The 24,795-nt window shown below is 33.5% G+C and overlaps 2 protein-coding genes and 1 non-coding gene across 3 annotated transcripts; 1 reads left to right on the top strand and 2 right to left on the bottom strand.

Annotated features, from left to right (window-relative positions):
• Positions 1-587: 587 nt before the first annotated feature.
• LOC142637206 (cytochrome b561 and DOMON domain-containing protein At5g47530) lies at positions 588-3,108 on the bottom strand. The gene is made up of 3 exons (XM_075811492.1): positions 2,309-3,108; positions 1,311-1,565; positions 588-1,202 (listed from the first exon to the last, which is right to left on the bottom strand). Exons 1-3 carry the CDS (start codon positions 2,918-2,920, stop codon positions 885-887), a joined length of 1,185 nt encoding a protein of 394 aa, XP_075667607.1. The 5' UTR covers positions 2,921-3,108; the 3' UTR covers positions 588-884.
• A 7,053-nt stretch (positions 3,109-10,161) lies between these two features.
• On the bottom strand, positions 10,162-10,737 carry LOC142635620 (L-type lectin-domain containing receptor kinase IV.2-like). The gene has a single exon (XM_075809754.1). It carries the CDS (start codon positions 10,735-10,737, stop codon positions 10,162-10,164), a length of 576 nt encoding a protein of 191 aa, XP_075665869.1.
• Positions 10,738-10,812: 75 nt separating this feature from the next.
• LOC142637711 (U4 spliceosomal RNA) lies at positions 10,813-10,960 on the top strand. Its single transcript, XR_012844837.1, has one exon. It is a non-coding gene; the product is annotated as a U4 spliceosomal RNA (small nuclear RNA).
• Positions 10,961-24,795: the final 13,835 nt, after the last annotated feature.

The following is a 24,795-nucleotide window of genomic DNA, read 5'->3' as shown; positions in this document are numbered from 1 at the left end:
CATTCGTTTATATATAAATGACAACAACAATAATATAGACAATATTAAGAAAGTTAACGATTTATAGAATCTAAAGTTAACAATTTATTTTGAGAAATAATAGCAACAACATTTTTTATCTCTGCATATTTTCATCCAAAAAGGAAATAAAGCCTTAACTAATTACAAATAAATTTGTAATTAAAGAGAGAATACTAAAAAAAATTATACCTTGAAAGGAGAAATTTACAGGGTTTTTAATTTTTTCCCTCATTCTCGAAAGTTTTTTTTTTTAATCAATATGCTGTTAATCCCGTAACTTGAACTCTTTCTCCCCTAAACCCTAGGGAGGAAAATTTAAATTCTAGACATCTCTTTATCGCAATTGCTTTTTGGTGTGAGTAGGAATCAAACCCAGGTTCGCAATTGGTTTTTTGTGTAAACGGAAATTGAACCCTAGATTCGCTATTGGTTTTTTGTATAAGTAGAAATCAAACTCCAATTCTTTTATTTAAAGACAAGAGACTTTATCAGTTAAGTTAATTGAATTCACTCATAAAATTGATGTAAAATAACACAAATAAGTGAAATGAGATAAATAATAATAATAATAATAATAATAATAATAATAATAATAAATCAAGGAAAACATAGGTGTAATAATAAATATAACTGATACATGTATGTATAGGACACCATATATATGGTCCAAGCCTCCAATCACTGCTACTCTATGAAAGAATCACCTCTAGTCTCGAACTCCCTCAGTACATGACTACATGGGGTATCCAAAACACCCTCTCTCATAAATTTACAAAAGCGTGTAAATACGTAGAAGCAGAAAGAAAATGAATATTTGTGATAAAAAACAAATAGTTATCACGTCCAATATCTGGTATACTATTCTAAACATGTGTTGGCCTAGCACCATGCCCATTAGCCCCATTCATACCCTGAGGTGTTTTCTCCGCCGTTTCTGACTTTCTTCTCTTCAGAACAATATACCATGTAAAAGCTTCCAAGCACACAGCTTTGATAGCCAAAATCGCAACAACACCGATGTAGACATACTTCCACTTCTTTTCAGGATTCAAAATATCGAAACCTTTGAATATGTTAATGATGGCTAGAAGAATAACAAGATATCCCACTGAATGGTGGCAAATAGTCCAGTAAAATCTGAATTTATGATCCTTTTTAGGCCTTATAAGCAAAGCGAAGACCTAAGCAAAATGCAAATCTTTCTCTTAGTAAAGCTAAAATTAAAATAAAAACTTCAGAAGAAATATATACAGTAATATGTCACATTGCATTAGAAAAATTATGGGTACCTGAAGTGTTCCAAGAATAAAAAGCAAAATGCCGATTGTTCTGTGCCCAGTGTATTGGACACCAGGAGTTTGGCTTCCAAGTTTAAGACCAACTGCCCATCCAGCGAGTCCAATAATATAAGCTGAGGTTTGACAAGTGACATGAAGGTAAAACCATGCAGGGTCTGCGGATTTGAATACCTTCATGTACCTTGCTATTATAACACCAAAAGGCATCAAAATTCCCCAACCAATTGCACATAGCACTCCATGGATCTGAAATTTGATTCCAATAAATACATAATTAATTTGTGAAGTCATAAGTAAGATAGTGAAAAGAAAAAAGACAATCTCAAAACCAAGAGAAAGGAAAAAAAAATTAAATGAAACAGAACAATTATTTATTCTTTGGTTATTGAAGAGTAATCCGTACAAAATTATGACATATCAAGAAGGTCATATCAAGTGTATAAGTTTTTTACATAATAGCCTTCAAATTTTGATATCACTATAATTTCCAAATTTGCTTTTATATAATTGATACTTTTTTGTCAAATAAAAATAAGGATAATGATTCTCCCTTACTTTTATTTTACATCCACTTTTCATGTTTCAAATAACACATCATTTTTTTCGCTTTTTAAAATGTGTACTTAGCATCGGTTGTGAATATTGTGTAATAGTGCAAGTAAAAGGAAGGTAAGAAAATATTTACCATAAAGTAATTGTATTTCTAGATAAAAAAAGAAAAAGAAAATATAATCACATAATTCAAAATCAGACTTAAAACACAGATCAATAAGCAGAAGAAAACTAAGCTCAGCTAAAAAAAAAACCCCAAATTAGATAAAAGCCTAATTAATCAGCAAAAGTTTTTTTTTTTAAAGCAACAGAGAAACTAAAAGTCCAATATATGATTCAAAAAAAAAAAAAACCTCAAAAACCTTAGTAAAATATTAAAAAGAACAAAAAACCAATATATCTATTCCAAGAAGGATAAAAGAAACTCAATTGCTCACATTTCGATTTCTAGCTATTGAGCTCCCCCCACTGCTTGCTGCAGACTGCCCCGAAAGTAGTTTCAGGGTACCCTTGGAATTGATATTAGAATTAGCTCCAGAATGCGGTTCTGGACTGTCATTTGAAACCTGACCATCTTGCCAAACCTGGTTGATATTGGTGGTATTGATCGGCAGTGACAAAGTAGCATAGATAACAATCTCACCATTTGCATAAGTGGCTTTCAAATCCGACACACTATATTGCAGGTTGCCCTCCGGCAAGTTGGTAGTATAACTATTGATTTGGGACGTGTAGGCTCTCATGGAACCATTGGATAGTTGAAAAGCTACAAGTGCCTGTGCTCCAATCATGGCTGTTTGCAAATCATTGGGGTTAATGGCCCAAGCAACCCAATTAGTGGTCGTGACCCCAGTGTGTCTATAGGCGATTTCGAGGCTTCCAGACGATGAATTGTAGTTCCAGTATAGGAAAGAGTTCAAATAGGGAAGGTCATTGCAGGAGCTGAAGGACAAGTTATTAGAAAAAGATGTGTATGTGGAACAGTTTTGAGCTGAGGATGAGAGGCAGAGGGTGAAAAGAAGAGAGAAAACTAGCACAAACCTCAACATGTTAGATAAAGTTGGAAGTATTATTGGGTGCCAGAACCAGAATGAGCTAGCCGTAGAAGTAAGAAGGACGTGTTAGTTGGGTGCAATATGAAAGAGAAGGTGGTGAAGTTTTTATATTTCTTATGCAAGAATCTAAGGACTAAGAGCAATGAAACAGAAAGTGATGAAAGGATGCGTTGAGAGACAGAAATTAGGGGGGTAATTATATGAGTTGGGTTTTAGGATGTTGGCCTGTATGTTGAGGAAGATTCCATACACATAGGGACTACGGAAGTTTTCTATTTTATATATAAAAAAAAAAAATTATGACTTTCTTTTTAATATGAGGATTTGGAGCACTAATTTAATTTTATCTCTTTAATAATTATACCTTTCACACCAGCCTCTGCCGAACTTCAACTGCATGATTTATAGAGATATGGAGATTCCTGATCATGACTGCATGGCAATATATAGCTAGGTCGGCTAGCTGTAGCCAATCTGCCCGTGTTTACATGCCACATGGAGCATATGTTAGGCAAGGGGTGTATTGTTTTTTATGATTTTCAGACTACAAGATTGCTAATTTTTTATTTCCTATTGTTAAGCATTTTCATTCGGTTCTCTTTCTTTTTTTTTATTTTTTTTATTTTTAATGCATTACTAAAAATTACTTTATATATTTTACATAACTACTTTTACAACACGCTCTACATCTCAATTTTTTTTTTGCAATTCATCACATTAAAATAATATAAAATAACTCATATATATATATATATATATATATATATATATATATATATATATATATATACTTTTTTTATAGTCAAAACACACACTAGAAGCCATAAATGGTAAAACTCCAAAGCTTTTGCTCCCAAATCGACCTCAGTCTGTTAGCTATTCTCACCAAGTCTCGCCATGCCATTGCGACTCCCATCAATCCACGTTCTACACCGGATTTGCACCACAACCCACCAGTTCCAGGACTAACTTCGGAAATTCGGAGGAAAAAGATGGTTGTTGGCTGTCTGAGGAGACAGTTAGAGTTCATGAGATAGACCAAATAAATAAATAAAAGAAAAACTAAGATATGCACAATGCTACATTATTACCTAAATTTGAATGATATTGTATGCAAAAATTTGAACAAGGATAAAGATCTAGATGTGAGGGTGATTTTGTATATTTGGTCATGTATTTTGCGTTTTAAAGGATTTTGCATTCTTGAATGAGTATGACATAAACCTCAATCACATAAACTTAAAACTTAGATAACTTAATTCAATCAAAGTAAAATTAGAGTACTAAATTAAAATTTAGTCAAAGTTGGATGTGATTTGCATTTTAACATTTTTTTTATTACTTAAAAAAGTATAATAATATTTAACCTATGTTCTCCCTTCAAGAAAAATCATATAGTAGTATTGAACTACAAATCTCTCTCTCTCTCTCTCTCTCTAGAATTTTGACAGATTATTTGTATTCCTATTTTTTAATCCAACCATCAGGTTAAAATTCATAGCCATCTTCCTAAAAACAAAAGTTCTATTTCATTTGCACACATAACCTATTAATCATGAGTCATGACCGGGTCTATTTTATTCGCAGTTTCGCACAACCCCCCCCCCCCCCCAAAATCTTGTGAGAAAATCAAATAATAATCACATCCAGTATCTGCTATGAGGCCGTAAACTCTTCAATATTATTAGGGCCGGGTCTATAGTTTAAGCAGATTGTGATAACACCATGACACCACCAACGAATTGGATATTAGAACCGTATCAGACTCGGTCCGAGTTCGAAAAAGGGAACCTGTCGAAACGATTCGTTTCAGCTAGGATTCAAACGAAGGGGGCAGGGGTACTAGCTGGGAGTGTGAATCTGATTCATTGTGTCTTTTCTAACCAAACCCAAATCTTACGGCTTTCTTTTTGTCCTCTATTGCATTTTTGAATATCCCAAAATATTGTTATCTTTTAAAAAATAAGAGTCATTAATTTACTAATATTTTTATTATATCCCTACTTTATTTTCAAAACTATTAGAAAAGAAAAAGGTAAATTATAAGTTTAGTCCTTAACCTTTACACCAAATGTTAATTTAGTCTCTAATGTTTTAAATTGCTCAGTTTAATCCCTAATCTATTCGTATTGTGTCAAAATAGTCCCTACTATTAAGCGATTGATGGAAAGTACTTACGTGGCTAACGGTTAAAATAAAAAATTATTTTTATGCCAAATTAGATGACATGTGTACTGTCATTTGGAATTTTTTTTTTTTAAAGAATAGTTTATCTCAAAACCAGCATATATTAATAAATTGCACTAACTCAAATCTTTACTTAAGCCTTCTAAAAAAAACCGCAACATTTATGGACATCTATTTGGTTGCTGAGAAACTTGAGAAAAACAATGGAAACTACGGTCTTGAATATTTGTTTTGTGATTTTTCCATGTTTTCAAAAATTGAAGGTTTTCTTCTACTGTGCCTGAGATAACTGAGCTATAGATCTAGAATATGATTGCGTTAGGTTCAGATTGAAATAATATTGTTTAATCAATTTAATGATAGGGATAAATGTATGCATAAATCTATTAACTATAATCATTGTTCATTGTTAATTAACCAAACCCCAACTCCCAAGTTTTCTCAACAAAAAAAAAAATTAACCCAACTCCCAAGTGTTCTACGCTCAGAAGGAGAAAATCAAGCCAAAGAAAGTGAAGCACAAAACCTTGCCGATTTCTTCTTTTCTTACAAGTTTGGCTGCCAAAACCAACAAGTTATTCCAAAGCTTGAAGACTTTCTTGGCGACTCGTAGTCTAATTGGAAAGCAATTGAGAGGTCCACATTCTCGACCTTGATGCTTTAGAATTCAAATGATCATAGGATGCTTGTATGGGGTACACCGATTTTGAGATCCCAATTTTAACCAAAAAAAAAAATTAGATAGAAATTTATTCCAAGTGACAATACATTGTCATCTAATGTGGCATAAAAATAATTTTTTATTTTGGTCGTTAGCCACCTCAGCATTTTCCATCAATCACTTAACAGCAGAAACCATTTTGATACAATACCAAAAAGTTAAAGACTAAATTAACGCATTTAAAAGGTTAGGGACCAAATTAATATTCAATGTAAAGATTAAGGACCAAACTTATAATTTACCCAAAAAAAAACTAATAAATATTTAAATAACCAATTTAATTGAGGAACCTTTTTAGTTGTCTCATTAAGAATAAATCTTTTTTTTTTAAAAAAAATTGATAAATTTATTTAAGGATAGTTTTGTAAACTTATACATTATTATAAGGTAGATAAGATAATAAATAATGTTTTCTTAAAAGTTTGACTTTTTAAACAGGATAAAGGGATAAACAATTGGGATAGAGGGAGTACTTAATCATGAGAGGTATTATTTGCATAGTTTTAGGGCTTAGTCAAAATGTTTAGGAAGCTACACTTGAGTTTTTTTTTTTTTTTTTCCTAAAAAATTTTGACATGTCTCTATCTCTCATGTGAACATCAGCTTTTCTAAGAGTTTCCTCAATATTATTTTGTGCAAGTATTCCTAAGAAAAGTGACAGGAAAAAATGAAGGGTAATGAAGTGCACAACTCTCGTGGAGCCGATTTCTATGCACTTTTTTGTTTTTATTTATTCCTTAATAAAATTGCAAGAGCAACCGTATCAGCTCATACAAACTTTTCATCTATTTTGCACACAAAAAAACTACTTTTTCTATTTTACACATTTATTTTTACAAAACACACACAACAGTCTATCTATTTTACACATTTATTCAATAAAATATTATTTTTTTAATAATTTTTTATTATTTCCTCACTTACTACCCCTCCCTCACATACCCAATACTACCAAAAAATATTAAAATATTAAATGCACAAACTATGATAACCGTGCATATATGCACGGTTACTATAGTTTGTGTATTTATACACAATTTTAATTTTACACCTATTAATGTAGGTATTTTTTTTAGTCAAAATGTGCTGATCTCAACACTGTTTGCACTTATGCAAGTGCTATAAGAGAAAATTTAAGGCAATGCCATTGTAATTGTAGTTGGGTAAAAGTTCATAGACTCAACCCGAAACTGTAATAAGGCAAACACCCTACTAAAAAAGAGAAAACTCATTTCCTAAATGACCAACTTCGGTGTTGGCCAAAGAGAGCCTCGATAATTAATTAGATAGTAAACCCATACAAGAAGAGAAATTTAAAAGGCTCAGGATTTGCTGCAACCTTAGCTGCAGCAATTCTTGCGTACTAGTGATGTGTCAAGCTGTTAAATTGACACCTATCCGAATATTTCTCTAAAGTGCTTCGAGATTTGTACAATGTGGCAAATTATTTCTATGGGTTCCACTTTTACTTTATTAGATCTGATCTCCATCATTCATTTTCTTTAAAACAAAATAAACACAACGATTTATGTAGGAATTGCTGCAACTAAGGTCGCAGCAAATTCTTGCCCAATTTAAAATGACCAAGATCGACCTTTCTTCAGTTTTGTCAAGATCGACCCACCACAATAGCCTCGCGGTTTCTTTTCGGTAAGGCTATCATTTGATCCAGACGCTAGATGCTACATCAAGGGTGTCATGAGACTAAGGGGAGGCGTAGAGGTTGATCAACAATGTTGGGGATGTTAAGGTTGAAAGAAGCTTTCACGGGTTTGTCAGAAATGCTGAGTTTCAGACAAAGTAATGAGATCATTGAGGGCACTAAGATTGAGAAGAAGCCGAAGACAATCATGGACAATGATGCCAAAAGAATTGAGGTTGAGACGAAGCCATGGCCATTAAGACTAATACTATGGTTTGAGGGGAAGAGGAGAGAAAGGAAGAGAAATTAAGTCTTTTCCATTGTTTGGATAGCATAACAGAAAAGAAAATGAACTGGATTTGATGAAAATTTTATCATTTAAGAGCCCGCATTTTCCTTTTCCTCTTGTTCTTATTCTTTTTCTCTTCTCCTCCAGTCCCTTCTCTCAAACCAAATATGTATTAAAAGAATGCCAAGAAAGGGCCGAAGAGAGGCTATGGCCATTGAGAGAAAAAGAACTGAGGCTAAGATGAGGTCGGGACCGTTGAGGCCAAGAAGGGGCCAAAGAGAGGCCGTGGGCGCCATTGAGGCCGAAAGTATGGTGCAATTGGGCTTAATTACCTTACAAACATAGGAGATCGAGCCCAATAAATATGGCTTTTGTTCTATATGCCTCTACAGTGTGGAGTTTAGGAGAGGACTTATTAGTCTGGTGCCTCCAGAGCGGATCGGAGCTTCTTTTGTGCTTCCAGAGAGGACTTCCTTTTGTGCCTTCAGGGAGCTCGAGTCTTTCTCTTTGCTGTAGGGGTGTACAATACATGCAGCTAAACATTCACAGCTCTACTTGCGTCCATAGTTGATTTCATTTTTTGGGCTGAGTAACTGATTTCTCAAATGTCAAATTGTTGCTTTAGCTGGCATTTTGTGAAACAAAACATCTCACATATATATTGAAGCGCTTTCTTGGGTCATGGTTCATATTGTAGTTAAGAAGAGCATATCTCAAATATTTCTCGGGTTATTAGAGTACCTTGTACCTCCCATAGATTAATCTACTTTCCTGCTTGCTTTAGCCATGCAGTTTTTGTTTATGGTAGTTTGGATAGAGGGGGAAGGAGAGAGAGTGAAGGGGACTAGAGTAGAGTTAGCTAAAAATAAGCTAATTTTGTGCTAAATCTACTCTACTTTACTCTCCCTCTCTCTCCCTCAATTCAAATGAACCATTAGTAAAGGGTCCTAAATATAAATGTCTTCTTTTGCTAGAATTACATTTAATTAGAGAAATGTCACACAAAATAAGGTCAAATTATCTCTGATATTGAAACTCTTTTTAAAGCTTAGAAATTTTGAGTTTAAGTTTTTTTTTTTAATAGGACTTTGACCTTAATTTTATCTCACATAAATAGTCAGAAATTGATTTGTATGTCACAAACAAAAGAGAATGGGGTATGAATAGCCTAAAAATGTTGACAATGTAAATTTCCATATTTGTTTATTATATTTGAATAAAGAATAACAAATGTTTGTGGATACAAATTAAAAAAATTATATTATTTCATGTTTATGTTTATTTTTATTATGTTTTTATTTAATTTTTATTTAAAAATAACGATAATTCATAATTAATAATATTCGTAGCCATTTTAGATATTTTAAATTAAATATGAAAAACAAGCTAGTTAGTTTGTCTTTATCAGTTGTTTTATATCCCTGATTATATGCAAGGCACGGCAATAAACATGTAAAGCAAAATAAAATAAATATATTGAATTAAATTACATTTTCCAATGTGATATTTTTAAAAAAAAATTACAATATAACATTATACACTTTAGCACTTTTTTGTTATTGCATCTATGTGGCATGTACATTCCACCACTTTTTTGTTCAACCACGTTCTCTTGCATTTGTTTTGGTTTGTAAACAAAAAAAAAAAAACTTTAAAAATTATAACAGCCAAAATTTTTGCAAACAGCTAGAACTCTATAATTTATAGAGGCACTCTCTTCTACCCATAGAGAGAGAATTGAGAATTCTTCAAAAAAAAAAATTTCCAAATTCTAAGGGTTTATCTGGAAGAGGGTAATGTCAAAATACACCTTAAAGACTTCTACGAAAATGCCTTAATTTGACAAATGAGTAATGCAGTTTCGAACTTTGAATGTTTCACTTCAATCAATCATTTGGTGCTTTGAAGATAAAGAATTTAATGATCTTTGAAATTTCATCAAATAGGAATTGCAATTTGTCTGGAATAATAGAACGATAGAAATAAATAATTAAGGATTAAAAGGGGGATTACCAACTAAGCGGGTAAGATGTTTATGGCGGAGACTGAAATTAATGATGAGCTCTGCCAAGATATCATCTTTGCTTTAAATGTTGTCTCTGGAGAATTTCTTGATAGCTATTTCAGTATTAGTTTTATAATCCTTGTCCTCCAGAATTCCTTTGTAAACAACATCATATCCACTTTGACCCAACCTCATACTCTCATGGAAATTGTTGGTGGCCTTCTTTAAATCCTTGTACTTGAATTCCCAGGAAACCACCTCAATTGTGTGCCAAGCACCTTATTCTCCTCTTCACCCCCTCTTCTTCTTCTTTTCTCTTGTTCAAATATAAAACCCCACATAGGGTCAACGATGTCATCCCTGGGACACCAACCCTAGCACCTGTCTTCAACTAAAGCAAACCACTTTTCTTTTGTAGATCATCAAACTCGAAGCTCCATTTGAATACATAATTCAACTCAATATGGGGATCGCCTGTAGCCTGTAGAAGTAGCAAAACCAAAGTAGAACTTTTTTTATTCACATATTCTTTCAGGTTTAGGGTCTCAATAAGAAGTGGCTTTTCAGGTTTGTGTTGCCCTTCTTTCACCATATAAACCTCCATCACCTTGGACATGCCATTGTAGTGCACCCAAACAATGTATATGGTGCCTATTTTTGGGGATAATTTGATATTATGATCATCGAGAGAGACAACCATGGTTGAGTTAACGGAGTTGATGTTAAGGCTAATATGGTTGTCATTAGGACCAAAGTCCTGCTTTTCATTATTGAACTCTATAGCCATGATCTGGTTGGTTGGTTTGCCATCATTAGCAGCGTTGGTGAGGCCAAGACATTGCCCATAACTTCCTTCAGGGATTGCGAGATCAGGGGCAATGAGAAAAGTAAGGTCCCCACCAGCATTCCACGAAGCTTTTCTATAAATGTCAATGACAAAAGTGGAGTTGAATGAGCCTGATCTCATCACTAAACCACGTATTGATAGGTTTTTTTTATACATATTACAATATAAAGTAGAGCAAAATCTTTGGATTAAAGCATCTTTGAGCTTGGGGCAATGACGCGGCTAGTGAGATTCTAACCAAGGTGCGTCTATTGTTGGTTGAAAACTAAATCAAACCCCTCTTAGGCCTAGGTTTGGCCCTCACGATCCAGAATTTTAGGAATGGCTCTCTTCAAGGTAAGACCCTGGCTTAGTAATTTACTTTGTAACTTGTATGTTGAGTTCCCATAAAATCATTTATATTTAATGAATTGGTGTCAAGAGGTTTATAATTCAACTAGTTGGCATATTTTGGTGTTTTTAATGGAGACATCCAACATTCCAATCCTCCCTTTCCCACTCCTCCAACTATTGAATTATCAACCAAAAAAAAAAATCAACCTTTAGTAGACCAAAAGAGAAAATATATATACACTTATTTATTCATCTTAAATTTTGATTATTGCATAAATTTCAATTAACTCAATTAATAAAAGTCATTTTACTTGAATAATTAAAGTATCTACCAAGTTAAATTTGCTCATAATATTTTCAATTGTCGGATTGAAAGTTGGCAGGTCAATGATACTTTGGAAACAGCTCATCTTTTCAATTGATCCATTAATATTGGAGGTTTAAAAAAAAATCAATTTTTTTTTACCATCTAACAAGTCAAAACGCTCATATTTCCATTCTTAAATTTAAGTGTCATCAAGAAAATTATTGCATTTGACTTTAAAAAATTGCATTTTCATTAATTTTACATTGAGAATCTAAAACAAACTATTAATCTAGTGAAATATTCAAACACCATTTCCTTATATATCTCTCAGTCTTGAGGTATAATTTAAATGTTCTTTTGAATTATTAATATTATTAGATTGTATAAATATTACTAATGGTAATAGTTATTGGTAGATATATTCAGAGAAGGTTCATCGAATATTTATAGATTAAAATTACTCAATACATGTCAGGCTTCGGGACTAAGTATAGTGGTTCTAAGGTTTGAATGTGATTTAATAGTGTTTTAGAACTTAAAATAAGTAATGTTAAGTTGTCTCTTTTTAAGTAAAATAAAAGGATAAATAAATGACAAAGTTTAGCTACAAAATTTATTGTAAATTGTAACTTAAAGCTATAACCTTACTCAATATCTTTTTATTGGAAGTGAATTTTGAGAAATCCATCATTAGATTGCATCTTCTTCTTATATCGTCCATGCTTGCAAAAAATTTAGAAAATTAAAGATCAATAGCTATGTCATTAAAAAAATTTAAATTGCAAGTTTTTGTAATTTAAAATTATGCATAAAATATAAACTTGTAAATCATATAGTAAATAATATCCAATTGACACAAAATTTGACATGTGTATTAAAAGTGTAAAAAACATGCAATTCAACGGTTAGATTTTCAAAATATGTAGTAATTTATTTTATTGAGTAAGGTTGTAACCTTAGCTACAACTAATTTTGTAACTAAAATTTGTCTATAAATAAATAGATGGGTCTGAAATGAGCTTAGACTTATTAAATATATATGGAAAAATTTGAGATTAAATGTCCGTTTGGATAGAACTTATTGCTGAAAACTGAAAACTGAAAACTGAAAACACTGTAGCAAAATAATTTTTTAATGTGTAAAAAAACACTGTTCACTATTTTTTTACTGTTCATATGCCTTAGTGCACTGTTCATGTCCCATGAACAGTGCACTAAGCGCTGGTCTTATAAAAATAAAAAAATAAAAACGCAGAGGGCTGGACGCAAACGCGCTATCCAAACCCTCTCTAAATTGCTAAAATTTAATAGAATTTGAAATGAATTTAGGATCTATATTTTTAATAAGTTCGCACAGGTTTAGAATATGTACTCTCTCCAACATGTCTTTTCCTGGTATTGAGATTAAATTGCTAAAATTTAATAGAATTTGGAACAAATTTAAGATCTATATTTTTAATAAGTTCACGCAGATTTAGAATATGTACTCTCTCTAACATGTCTTTTCCCAGTATTAAGATCTGGTGCAATAACTAGGTCTATTGCACCATGCAATACTTTCTCAACGGTTCAGATCAAAAGTTAAAAAGTTAACTTTTGATATCAATCATTGGTTCAAGGAAGTTAAAAAAGTAAAAAAGTTAAGAGTTTAAAAAAAAAAGTTAATAATTTTGAAAAAGTGAAAATGATGTGAGAGGAATTGCATGGTGCATTAGCCTATTGCATCGGATCTCAATCCCTTTTCCCACTGGCTTTACATTCTCCCACAGTCAATTCATAATCTATCAAAGATACGAACTCCCCACCTACCATTCCTACTCTCTCTAACATCCTCTCTCTATTTTCTTCCAATATTATAAAAAAATAGTTCTTATTTTTTTTGTAAAAGGTCAGACATAATCATCTTTAGCTCATGTTGTTCTCCATCTGTGGCCAAATCTACTGGCCAAAATGGGCTTTTGCCCTTTTCACGAAAAAAAAATCAATATGTTGCCCCATTTCCCAAACTAATTAGAGAAATGCCCTTCTTTTGAAACTCAATTTTCTTAAAATCGAGTTAAGCCCTATAGCAACGTTTTAAGGAGTCTATAGTGACGTTTTTAAGGACCTATAGCGGCGTTTTGTAACTCGAACTCTATGAAGTCGAGTTATAGGTAAAAAAAAAAAAGGTCGGGTTACAAAACGCTGCTATAGGTCCTTAAAATGTCACTATAGCCTCTTTAAAACGTCGCTATAGGGCTTTAGAAATTTTTTTTTTTTTTTTAACTCAATTTTAAGAAAATCAAGTTTCAAAAAATGGGCATTTCCCTAATTAGTTTGGAAAATAGAGCATTTACCCTTTTGTTTTTTGTGTGAAACAGGCATTTGCCCATTTTTGCCCAAATCTGCCATGTATGTATCTTCTAGTTGGATGTAGGACAAAATCTACTTTTCAATTTTTGTCATTTATCAATTTTGATATTTTTATGTAATTTTTGGAATTTAAGATTTAGATTATGGTTTCAATCATGATTTTTTTTAGAATATATTTTTTAGTGAGTCAAGTTTTACGAAGCCTTTAAATTGGCCTCCAAGCCTATAAATGAACTTGACATTGAGATTTTAGTTTAATAAAATTTCAGAGTTTTCTCTCAATTTTTTGATGGATTCAAAACTATCTCTCCTCATGGATATGAGATTATTTTTAAAAAACAAACGTGTTTTGTTTCTTGCTGTTTTCTGCCTACATTAATAGTTTATTTTTTGTTTTTTTTCATGAATATGAAATTTGAATGTAGATGCCTAAAAAAAATTGAAATCTTTTTATTTTCATTTTTTTATAAAAAATTCATATTTATTTTGAATACTATCATTTGTGACATAAATGTCCCATATTTACCTATTTCTTTAAGCATAATAATGAGTTTAAAACTTTAAGTGTCAATCAAGCATTTGCACTATATATATATAAAAGGAAACCTAACAAGAAAAAACAACAAAAACCTTAGTTACAAATAAAAATATCTCTACAATTCCAAATATTATAGTCTATATATAAAACTTATTATTTATAAGTCAAGGCAAAAAAAATAAAATTCAAATAGACCAATTAAGTCTCATAACAAATTATTTAATGTTTCTTTTAATAGAAAAAATTGCTTTGTAATGTTAAAAGTAGCAAGATAATATTGTTTACATTTTTATTAAAAACTTTCTACTTTGACATAACAATCTGAACTCATCAAATAAGATAGAAAAAAGTTGAAAAGGAGAAATGCTATTCTAGCATTACTTTTTTATTTGTTTCTTGTTAAAAAATTGCTTTTAAAAAAAAATCTCTATTTGAGGGAGTTATTCGAATAATTGTTTTTAGAAACCATTGGTCTTGCCAATAATTTTTTTAATTGGGGCACATATTTTTTAGATATAATTTTGTCCAATGTGGTTTCGCCCCTAGTTGTGAGGCGTTTAAGTGAAGGCACTATCAGCAAACTCCACCATGCTCTCTCTCTCTCTCTCATCAATCTTCTTAGCCTCCCTTACTCCACTTCTAGCTCAAGCCTAACCACAGTCTTCTCAACAAAACTCAATTGAAGGAGAATGATGTAATGGAGTCATGGTGGTGCGAAATGCTGAGCCATGTTCACCACTCCTTGTTACATCTTAAGGAAGCAATTTCTTTTTTGTTTTGTTTTCTCACATGTCAAATATTTTATTTTTTTGGTGAAAAATACTATGACTTTACTTGGCGAAGAACAAATACAAAGACCACAAAGAAAATCGGCCCCATAGAAGCACACATGACCATGGGCAAAGGCACAAGCCTTTTCGCCTGGACAAGGAAGACGTATCTTTGTCACAGCAAGGAATTTGAAGCATTTTCTAAGACTTTTCAGGTGCTTCTCCTCCAAAACGAACTCCTCGATTAGAATCTGGAAAGGTTTAGACGAAGAAGAGGTAAAAAGGGTTTAGACGTCACCGCATCTTTCTCTATACCTATAGGGTAAGAAAAAGACTTACTGGAGAAGCGTAAACTCATAACTTGGACAAAGTAAAAAAGAAGAGGAAGACAGATAGTTTTTTAAAGAAAAAATGTGAAATCGGCGCAAGAAAACCAAGACCCAACCTCTGCACATCCAACCAATTAAGCAACAACACATGGCTAGAGCCAAACATATGATTTGAAATGCATTTAATGCAACGGCATCAAAGAATCATCATCATACAAAATACAAACCATCATAATTTCTATCATCATCCAAAGATACGACGAAGGAATAAGGGGGTAACTGACAAGTACCAAAATCACGGGTTCGTCATGTACCTAACAAACCTTCAGTCCACAAACTTGTCCATATAAAGAACGAGCATAAGGTCTACAAGGTCGTCATACGCGAAGATGACCATCCAGCATTAATGGCACAACCATCAATAGTCTTGTAACTAACAAACCCCAACAGTTAGAAAGGTCAATCATGAGCTAATCAAACCTCCATTCAAGCTCAGGTAGATGTTACTCAAACAGCCAAAAGAGTCATTAAGAGGTCAACGATCAATGGTTACACTCATAATGAGGCTCCCGACGATTATATGAAGGCTATAAATAAGCCACAAAGCACCAGAAACAAGGAACACAATTCGAACCTACAAAATTACATTCTTACTCTCTTAGAGATATTAAGAATTCTACTGACTTTATCATCAAAGAACCGTTGGCTAACGCCACTCTGGATTCTTTCTCTCTCATCTTTGCAGGAAACGTTACCTTGTCATAAGCTCTAACAAGGTCATCGACTGACGACCATTTTTGGCCTCATTAGCTATAATGACAAAGAAGCAACACCACCACTAATCATGGATAAAGGAACCCGCATTCTGCTTGGCATCTCTTTGATTCTCAAAAAATGGATTATGTTTGGATGCAGAGAAACCTCGTTATTTATGATTATTGCAAGGACTATGAAAGGTACCCCATATTGCCAATGGAGTGTTTATTGAGTCCATAGGATTGATGAGTAGGAATGGCAACGGGTCAGGTTTGGGGCGGGTTTTTTTATACCCGAACCCGACCTGAGGGCCCACTATTATAACCTGAACCCGGCCCGTTTAATAAATGAGTTTTTTTTCCACCCCAGACTCATCTCGTTGGGCCCCTACGAGCCCCGTCCCTCATGCCTAGCCCAGCCTAAAATCAAAAACAAAATTTTCAATTTATGATTTTCAGCCCAAAATCACAAACACAAATCCAAATACAATCACAAACATAAACATAGAAATCACAAAAATAGATTTCAGATCTATGATTTTCATTTTTCCCTTTCAAAATCACCATTCACGTGATTGAGGCGAATTGAACCCAGGAAAAAAAAATCCACGAGGTCATCGAGGTGGAGTGAGGTTGTGTCACACTTGTGGCCATGGGCGAGGAAGATGAGAGGGGCAGAGGACTGTACGAGATTGGCGACGGCGAGGATGAAAAGGAGTTGAGAGAGTAGAGAGTTGTGCAGTCTGTGCTGGTGCTTGACTGCTTGTGGGCTTGTGGCCATGTGAGTGAAAGAGTTGAGAGATGAAGACAGAGAGGCAGCCGTGTGAGACAGTGAGTGAGATTGAGCTGAAGAGATGAGAGGCGGAGGTGTGAGCTGAAACGAGGAGAGGAATAGAAAAGTTTAGGGTTTTAAACTATATATATATATATATATATATATAAAAGAGTATTTTAGTAACTATATATATAATCGGGTCAGGTTCGGGTTGGATTCGGGCTGGGTTTTGGATAAAACCTGGACCTGCTTCATTTTTTTTTTAAACCCAAACCCAACCATATTTTTTATCGGACCGGGTAAAATCCGGCCCATTAGGGTCGGGTTGGGCAGAAATTGCCATCCCTATTAATGAGGAAGTGATAAGGGATGAATACTACTTGATATCATTTTTTAAAAATGTTTTATATGACATTGGTATAAAAATATGTAATTTTGTGTCATTATTTTATTTGATTATTATTTCGCTATTTTATAAATTCAAATTTTTGTTCTAAATTTAAATGTCTTATTTTTCTAGAATTAAATTTAAATGTTGGTGACTCTAAACTGCTTAAAAAAGTACTCAATAAAATTACTAATTAGATTATCTCTAGATACTGAAACTTCTTTAATGTTTAGAAATTTTGAGGTTAAGTTTTTGTTTTTTTTAATAGGACTTTGAGCTTAATTTTCTCTCACATAAATAGTCGGAATTAATTTGTTTGTCAAAAACAAAGGAGAATTGGGTATGAATAGCCTAAAAATGCAAATGTTGACAATGTAAACTTCCATATTTTCTTATTATATTCTAATAAAGAATAAGATGTGTTTGTGGGTTTTTAAAATATATATATATATATATATATATATATATATTATTTTCATGTTTATGTTTATTTTTATTCAACTTTTGTTTAATTTTTTATTTAAACAATAATAATTCTTAATAAATATATTCGCAGCCTTTTAGAACATTTCAATTAAATATAAAAAATAAACTATTAAGATTGCATTTATCAATTGTTTAATATTTATGATTATTTGTAAGGGACAAAAATAAACATGTAAAGCAAAATAAAATAAAATAAATATATTGGAATCAAATTACATTATGAAATGTGATAATTTTTTCAAATTACAATATATCATTATACATTTTGTTGTTATTGCATCTACGTGGCATGTACTCATTCCATCACTTTTTTGTTCAACCAAATCCTCTGGCATCTGTTTTGGTTTGAAAACCAAAAATAAAAACATAATTAATTATAACAACCAATAGTATTACAAACAACCATAGGCTTTCACAGAAGCCAAAACTATCCCTAATAAAATATAGACAGATGCACAGTATAGGTGTTTTCCTAATGCAAATAAATACCCGCCTTTTCCCAAATCGTTACTTATTTCCACATCTTGAATTGGCACGCTTACCGTGCAATTTGAAAAAATATATATATAATAAGTGATATAAAACACATTTCCTTCTTTAGATCCATATTCGAGAGATATCAAACTAAATTTATCATTGTTAATAATATTGAAAATAATTTTTTTTTAGCCACTAATTTGGAAGCCACATATGATATGATTTTTTAGCCCACAATATTTCAACCAATGTAGATATGGTTACTGCTAAAAACCCATCTCTTTAATTCAACTTTTTAGAAGATTCAAAGAATGTTCTTGATTATTTTTTCCTTAAAATGCACCATGCAAGAGAGAAAAAAAAATACATCTAATATATATTATAAAAAATATGGTTGAATTATCGTTAGAAATTGAGACTTGTTTAGAGCTTAGAAACATTTAAGCTTAGCTTCTTTTATATAAATTGTAATATATATGAAAATTATTTGTATGATAAAAATGAAAGAGAAAATGGTATGAACAACCATAACAATTCAATTATTGACATTGAAATTTCTATATTTTCTTAAGCTTCTATTTGAATAAAGAATGACATATATTTGTGGGAACAATGAAACAAAAATATTTATTTTCATGTTTATGTTTACTTTTATGATATTTTTGTTTAAGTTTTATATTACATTCCTTTTAGATTTTATAATATATACATTTCTTCAACAATAAGTGATAACCATTTCTTAAGCAATTCTTACTTTGTTGTTGGTTTTTGTTAAAGAATGTCTTTATATGCCGTTTGGTATGGGAGAATCCACATTACTCCTAGCATCCATATTTCTAAGAATGTGATTCCTAGGAATCACACTCCTAGGAATGTAGTTATTCCTATGTTTGGTTTCATTGAGAATGTGAGATGATAATGTTTAGTTTAATCTCAGATCTCTTAAATGAATTATTTATTTTTCTCATTCTATCCTTAATTTTGAATGTGAACTACTAAGTCTTTTAAAAAAAATCTCCCTCTAAATAAATAATGAAAAACCAAATATAAACTATTAAGTATGACAAATTCATTAAAATTATAGTCTAACATTTCAAAATGACAAGTACAATAAAAAAACAACTATTTAAATTCTCAAATGCTTTTATTCTTAATAATAATTTTTAAAAGAGTTTAATCCATAACAAAATAACATAACAACTTTTTTTTTCCACACGTGAAACCTAAATAAAACTTTGTTAAAGAATATATCAACACAGTTGTCTATCCTGTATATATTATTTTTGAGGGAAAAGATAAAGACAAGGGAAAAGATATTGATGATTTGTTTTATATTTTATCTTAATTGCTTATGTAGGGTCATTGGGCTCGGAAATATGTGTGGGTTGGCCCAAGAGTATTCTTCGAGCTAAGAGCTTAGTCTGAGGACACAGGATGGTCCAAGGCTGTATGAATGTTAACTCATAAGAAAATACTATATAAAGAAAAGATAATGTTTGGATAAATATGTCCGAGAAAGATTGTGTCCTCGGCTAGGTAAAGCTGAGGTAAGAGAAGAGTTGTTTGGTATCCACAGGCTATGTTCTAGAAATTCCTATAGGTTAGGGAAGACACGGTACACATGGAGGATAAGAAGAAGGGCGGCGGAATATCTGAGATAAAACTGTTACCACCGCCCCCGCATTGAATGCTCTGCAACTGATATTCTGGCCACATTAATGGGGAAGTAAGACTTGAACATCAGGTTTGAAACTTGGCGTCTATCTCCAGAGACTTCAGGGAAGATGGATGGGACAAGTATCTAAACCAGCGGTCTAACCATGAGGTGGAGGATGAAAAAAGGGATAAGGAGGGAGTATAAAAGAGAGAAGGGACCTTCAGTAAAGGGGGGAGATTTTTGGAGAGGAAAAGAAAAGATACATTGTAAACCTAACTATCCACAATTGTAATATATCTTAAGAAGCAGTAATATAAATTATCCTCGGATTGTGTCCAAGGAGAAGTTTTCACTCATATTCATATAAACAACTTCTTGTAAGTGTCATTGTGACCAAAGGCCATCATTTTTTGTTATTTAGACATCATTAGAACCTAGATTTCAAACCCATTCTTTACAAAATTTATTGTAAAAGGGCTTTTCAGGCCCACTCCCTTCTAATTGTGGGTCCGGGCTCGAATTGTGTTCTTACAGTTTAAATGATTAGGAAAAATGGTTAAAATTGTCAATTTATAAAAAATACAATTTTCTATAAACTTGGGAATCTGGATTCCCACCTATTTTAAAGGGAATCCACATTCCTACTGAGAGAGATTTAAGGGGAAAATTCAGATTCTCTTGGCATCTGATTTCCTAGCGTGATTTGCAACCAAATATGGGAATCTTTAAACATTCTTGGGAATCCTAAAATATTACCCTGTACCAAATGTTACATGTTGTCCAAAACATAGAATTTGCATGTAAGATGATACAAATAATCATTGTTCTTTATTCTCTTCTACCTACCATGTTTGTAGATATCGTATTTTGTCCACTCACGATTTGTGTGCTAGACCCCAAAAATCTCAAAAATATTAACTTTTCTCTAAGGGGCCACAGAAACATCTAGATTGACATAGCGCAACCCATTCGAGTATCGGAGCACTCAAAGTGCCATTTCAGGTCAAAATGACCTCGGTCAACCCAAGGTTGACCGAAAGTCAAAGTTGATCAAAATCATCCCAAATCAACATTTTTCATGTTTCTACATCAAACCCGAGCTACTCAAATATTTTCGTCAACTTTGACTAAGTTTGACCTAGAGGTGACTCTCGAGGACCCTAAAAACCCTAATTTTGATCTGACCATCAGAACAAGTTAAAATCAGTGTCACCGCGAAGATTAGTGAATTCCTTTTCCAACAACTATTCATGGGTCAAAGTCAAAGTTAAAACGGTTGAAATATCTTAAAAATCATGCAAGGCACATTAACTCAGCCATAACTTTTGATTCGATCATTGGACTTTAAAGTTCTTTGGCTTTCTAGAAACTACACATCAAGACCTTGGGAAGGCCTCCATCAAGCCATTACAAGGCGGCGGCCACTAAGTGGCCGCTAGAGCTGAAGAGTCACTTTTCCTCTATAAATACCCCCAGAGCCCCCTTAGATAAAAAAAAATAAATTTAAAACAAAATTAGGAATTATTTGGAAATTTCTTATGCAGATTCTTTCTCTCCTTCTCTCCAAATTATCTCCCAAACACATCAAAAAACCTTTGATTCCTCTCTTTTCTCAACAATCAAAAGGTAGTGTCCTTGCACTCTTTTTCTCTCCTTGGTCTTAGGACCTTGGATTTGAGGTTCAAGGGGTGTAGATGTCGCTTTTTAGTTACAATCTACACCTTTTGCTTTATTTTGTTCATAATATGCTTTATCGCTTTTCCTAACTTGTTTCTTGCTTTATCTTGCTTCCTAGCATGTTTTATAGCTTTCCGAGCATAAATCCTTACTTTTTAACATGTTTTAATGCTTTGATGATGTTAGCCTAGCCATCTTGTGCTAGGATATGCCTAAATATTGTTTTTGTGCTTAGATCCATGTGTCTAGGTACCTTTTGCCATGTTCATGCTTAGATCTACATGTTTATGTGCTCCGTGCTATGTTTGTGTTCATGTTTAGGTGCTTTCCATGTTCATGCTTAGATCCACATGTTTATGTGCTCCTTGTTATGTTTTTGCTTAGATTTTTATCTTTGAGTGCTCAATGCCTTGTTCATGTGTCTAGATTTACATATTGGTTGCTATGCCATGTGCTTCTAAAGCCTTTCTATCTCTTACTATGCCTTTTTCTGTTGTTTTGGCCCTTTTTGGTAGGGTGTAGATCTAGATCTTGTGGTCTAGACTTACATCCATACACTTAGGCCTATATCAAAGGATTTGGATTATTTCCTTTATGCATGTCTATGTTTGTTTGCTTGCTTCTATGCTTTATATCCATATTTGCCTATCTCGATCTAGACTTTGCCATGCTTTGCGCCCTCCATGGGCTTGTGCTTGTCGGTCTTTGAGGCCACTTGCTTATATGGTTATGCCCGTCCCTCTTAGGGCTTGTTTAGATGTAACCACTTGTGAGATACACACTGTGGTGTTTGTGTGCTTGATACACACCTTTCGCCGCTCCGTACGATGTTGATATGCTTGCCTTGCTTGCTTTGTGCCACTTGTTTGGCTTTCTTTGCATCTTTGCATGCTTGCCTACATGTTCATGTATGAGTCTGTATGTCGTCCATACTCCAATCCAAAGGAACTATGGACACTCGATCTAAACTTACATTTGTCCTCCTAGGACACCCTCTTTTGTTTGATAACATGTTTGTTTGCCTCTTCATGTGCTTCACATGTTTGTTTGCCCCTGTTTGGCACCTTTAATAGCTTGTCTCTTAGCATGCTTCCTATCTATTTGTTTCTTTGCTTGTCTGCTAGCTTGTTTCTTTTGTTATTGCATGCACACGCATGGAGCATGCACACTTGGAGCAAGGGTGAAACCTCCTAAACACAAGCAAAATGGGCAAAGTGCAAGCAAGAAGATGCAAGCCCACAAAGGGCAATGTTCAGTAGATTAGGGGTCCTAGCCCCTCCTGAGTGGTTCTCTCTCTCTCTCTCTCTCTCTCTCTCTCTCTCTCTCTCTTTAAGCCTCTTCTCCTTGTACCCCTTTACTTTTTTTGCTCCTTGCTTGGGCCGCGTTCCCCTAGATATGGCAATGTCTATTTTATATTTCCTACACCTTGCTGGGCCATACCCTTGGAACGTTAGCAATGTCTATTTTATTTTCCTACTCAGTGTGATAGAATTGTGCATGATGTATGTGTGTATGTGTAGGGGGGGGGGGGGTGATCGTGCACTTTGTATGATGGACTCTCATGGTTATGTGAGTGACCCTCTCTAGCCATTAGTGCTCTTGACCTTGTGACATGAATATATGCTCAAGGCGATTATTGTAGGTGCATATTCATGTCATACTGTGTGCACAGTCATGATGATGTGATCGTCCTGATCCATGTCACTAAGTGACATCGGTTTCCCCGTGTATGCGATACGTATCAATGTGCTTAATTCTTTGAAAGGCTTCAGCTTGTCCTAGCATGAGCATGTTGGCACACACCGTATACACAGGCATGAAACCCTGTCCGTACACCATAGCACACCAAACGCGAAATTCTGCTGGATTTTTGCCATGAAAATGGGGCATTCCCATTGCCGTATTCTCATGTCAAAAGGTTAGTGAAAATAGCACTTTGTGTGCTATGATGCATCTGAGGTGAAGCGCTACCGCATTTTCATCACGAAAATAAGGCGAAATGCTGCCGAATTTTCGTCGTGAAAATTTGGCAACGACTCCAAACACACTTGGAAAGCATTGATCGAGACCACCCTTTTCAAATCCAAACCTCAAAGCCTAATTTGCTTAAAGCCCCGAAAGCTAATGCCAATAGCTTGTTTTCAACTGCCAATATCCAAAATTATGATTTTACCAAAACAAATGACTGTTTACAGATAGGTGTTGTGGGGTGTCTAACACCTTCCCCACATGTAACCAAACTTTCGAACTCAAGAATCAAGATTTTTTATCCATCCTCATTAGATTAGGAAAAACGGCCTTTTTTTTTTAGCCTAGGATCAGTGATAAAATCAAATAGAGTCAGATGACCAATCACACCTAAAAAAACTCAATGATTGGTGGCGACTTCACTTACTCTTGGTAATTTTTTTTAAATTGACTCATATTCCAGTCACACACCCAAGGTACAACACACCTCCATACTCCCACGCCGAAAGGGAGGAAGAGCACATGTGTCACCACGATGGGTGGTTGAGCAACCACGAGGCGTCAACAACGTTCATATTTCATTCTTTGACTCCAGCAACCCAGTAAGGAAAATGAGTTTGTATGTGCTAAATATTATGGACCATACTAATATATATGAAATTTATGTGTACGTATGAGTTGTGTTAGGATTGAGAGATATAAAGAATAAACTAGCTAAATCTTAGTTGGTGCTCCTCTCAAGGCAACTAAAGGCTACCACTGACAAAGACCATAATGCGACCCAAGGAGGACGAGGCTGTGAGTCAATGATGTTGATCAAGTGTTTGGATTGATCAAATGGCAATTGGTTAAGCTTAGAAGATATATTATTCACTCTTAGAGTAACCACATCAGTGGTTGCAAAAATGTGCAAAATACAAAAAGTGCTTAATTTTGCACATTTTAACCCAAAAAACACCCACATCAGTTCTTGTAAAAATGTGCAAATATACACAACTGGTTTGCAAATGAACAGTAACTTTGCATATATGCACGGTTACTGTTCATGTGCAAATGATTTTTTTATTCTTTTTTCTCTCTCCTCTGTCAAATACTTCTCTTTCTCTACCTCTACAACAACCAGTAGCTTCCCCAAAATCTACAATAACCCAGCACGGCAAAATAAGAAGAAGAAAGAAGAAAATAACCACCCAACCACCAAACCCAGCACAACCACCAAACACTGCAACCTAGCACAAAAAATTAACCCAAAATCAACGGAAAAGTAATTAGAAAACCCAACTCAAAATCAATCAAAACTTACTAGGAAACCCAACCCAAAATCATCACGGACACACCACAAAATCATCAAAATCATTCTAAGTCT

The sequence above is a fragment of the Castanea sativa genome, chromosome 5 (genome assembly GCF_040712315.1).
Source record: "Castanea sativa cultivar Marrone di Chiusa Pesio chromosome 5, ASM4071231v1".
NCBI classification, from domain to species: Eukaryota; Viridiplantae; Streptophyta; class Magnoliopsida; order Fagales; family Fagaceae; genus Castanea; species Castanea sativa.
This window is presented reverse-complemented; position numbering and strand designations above follow the sequence as displayed.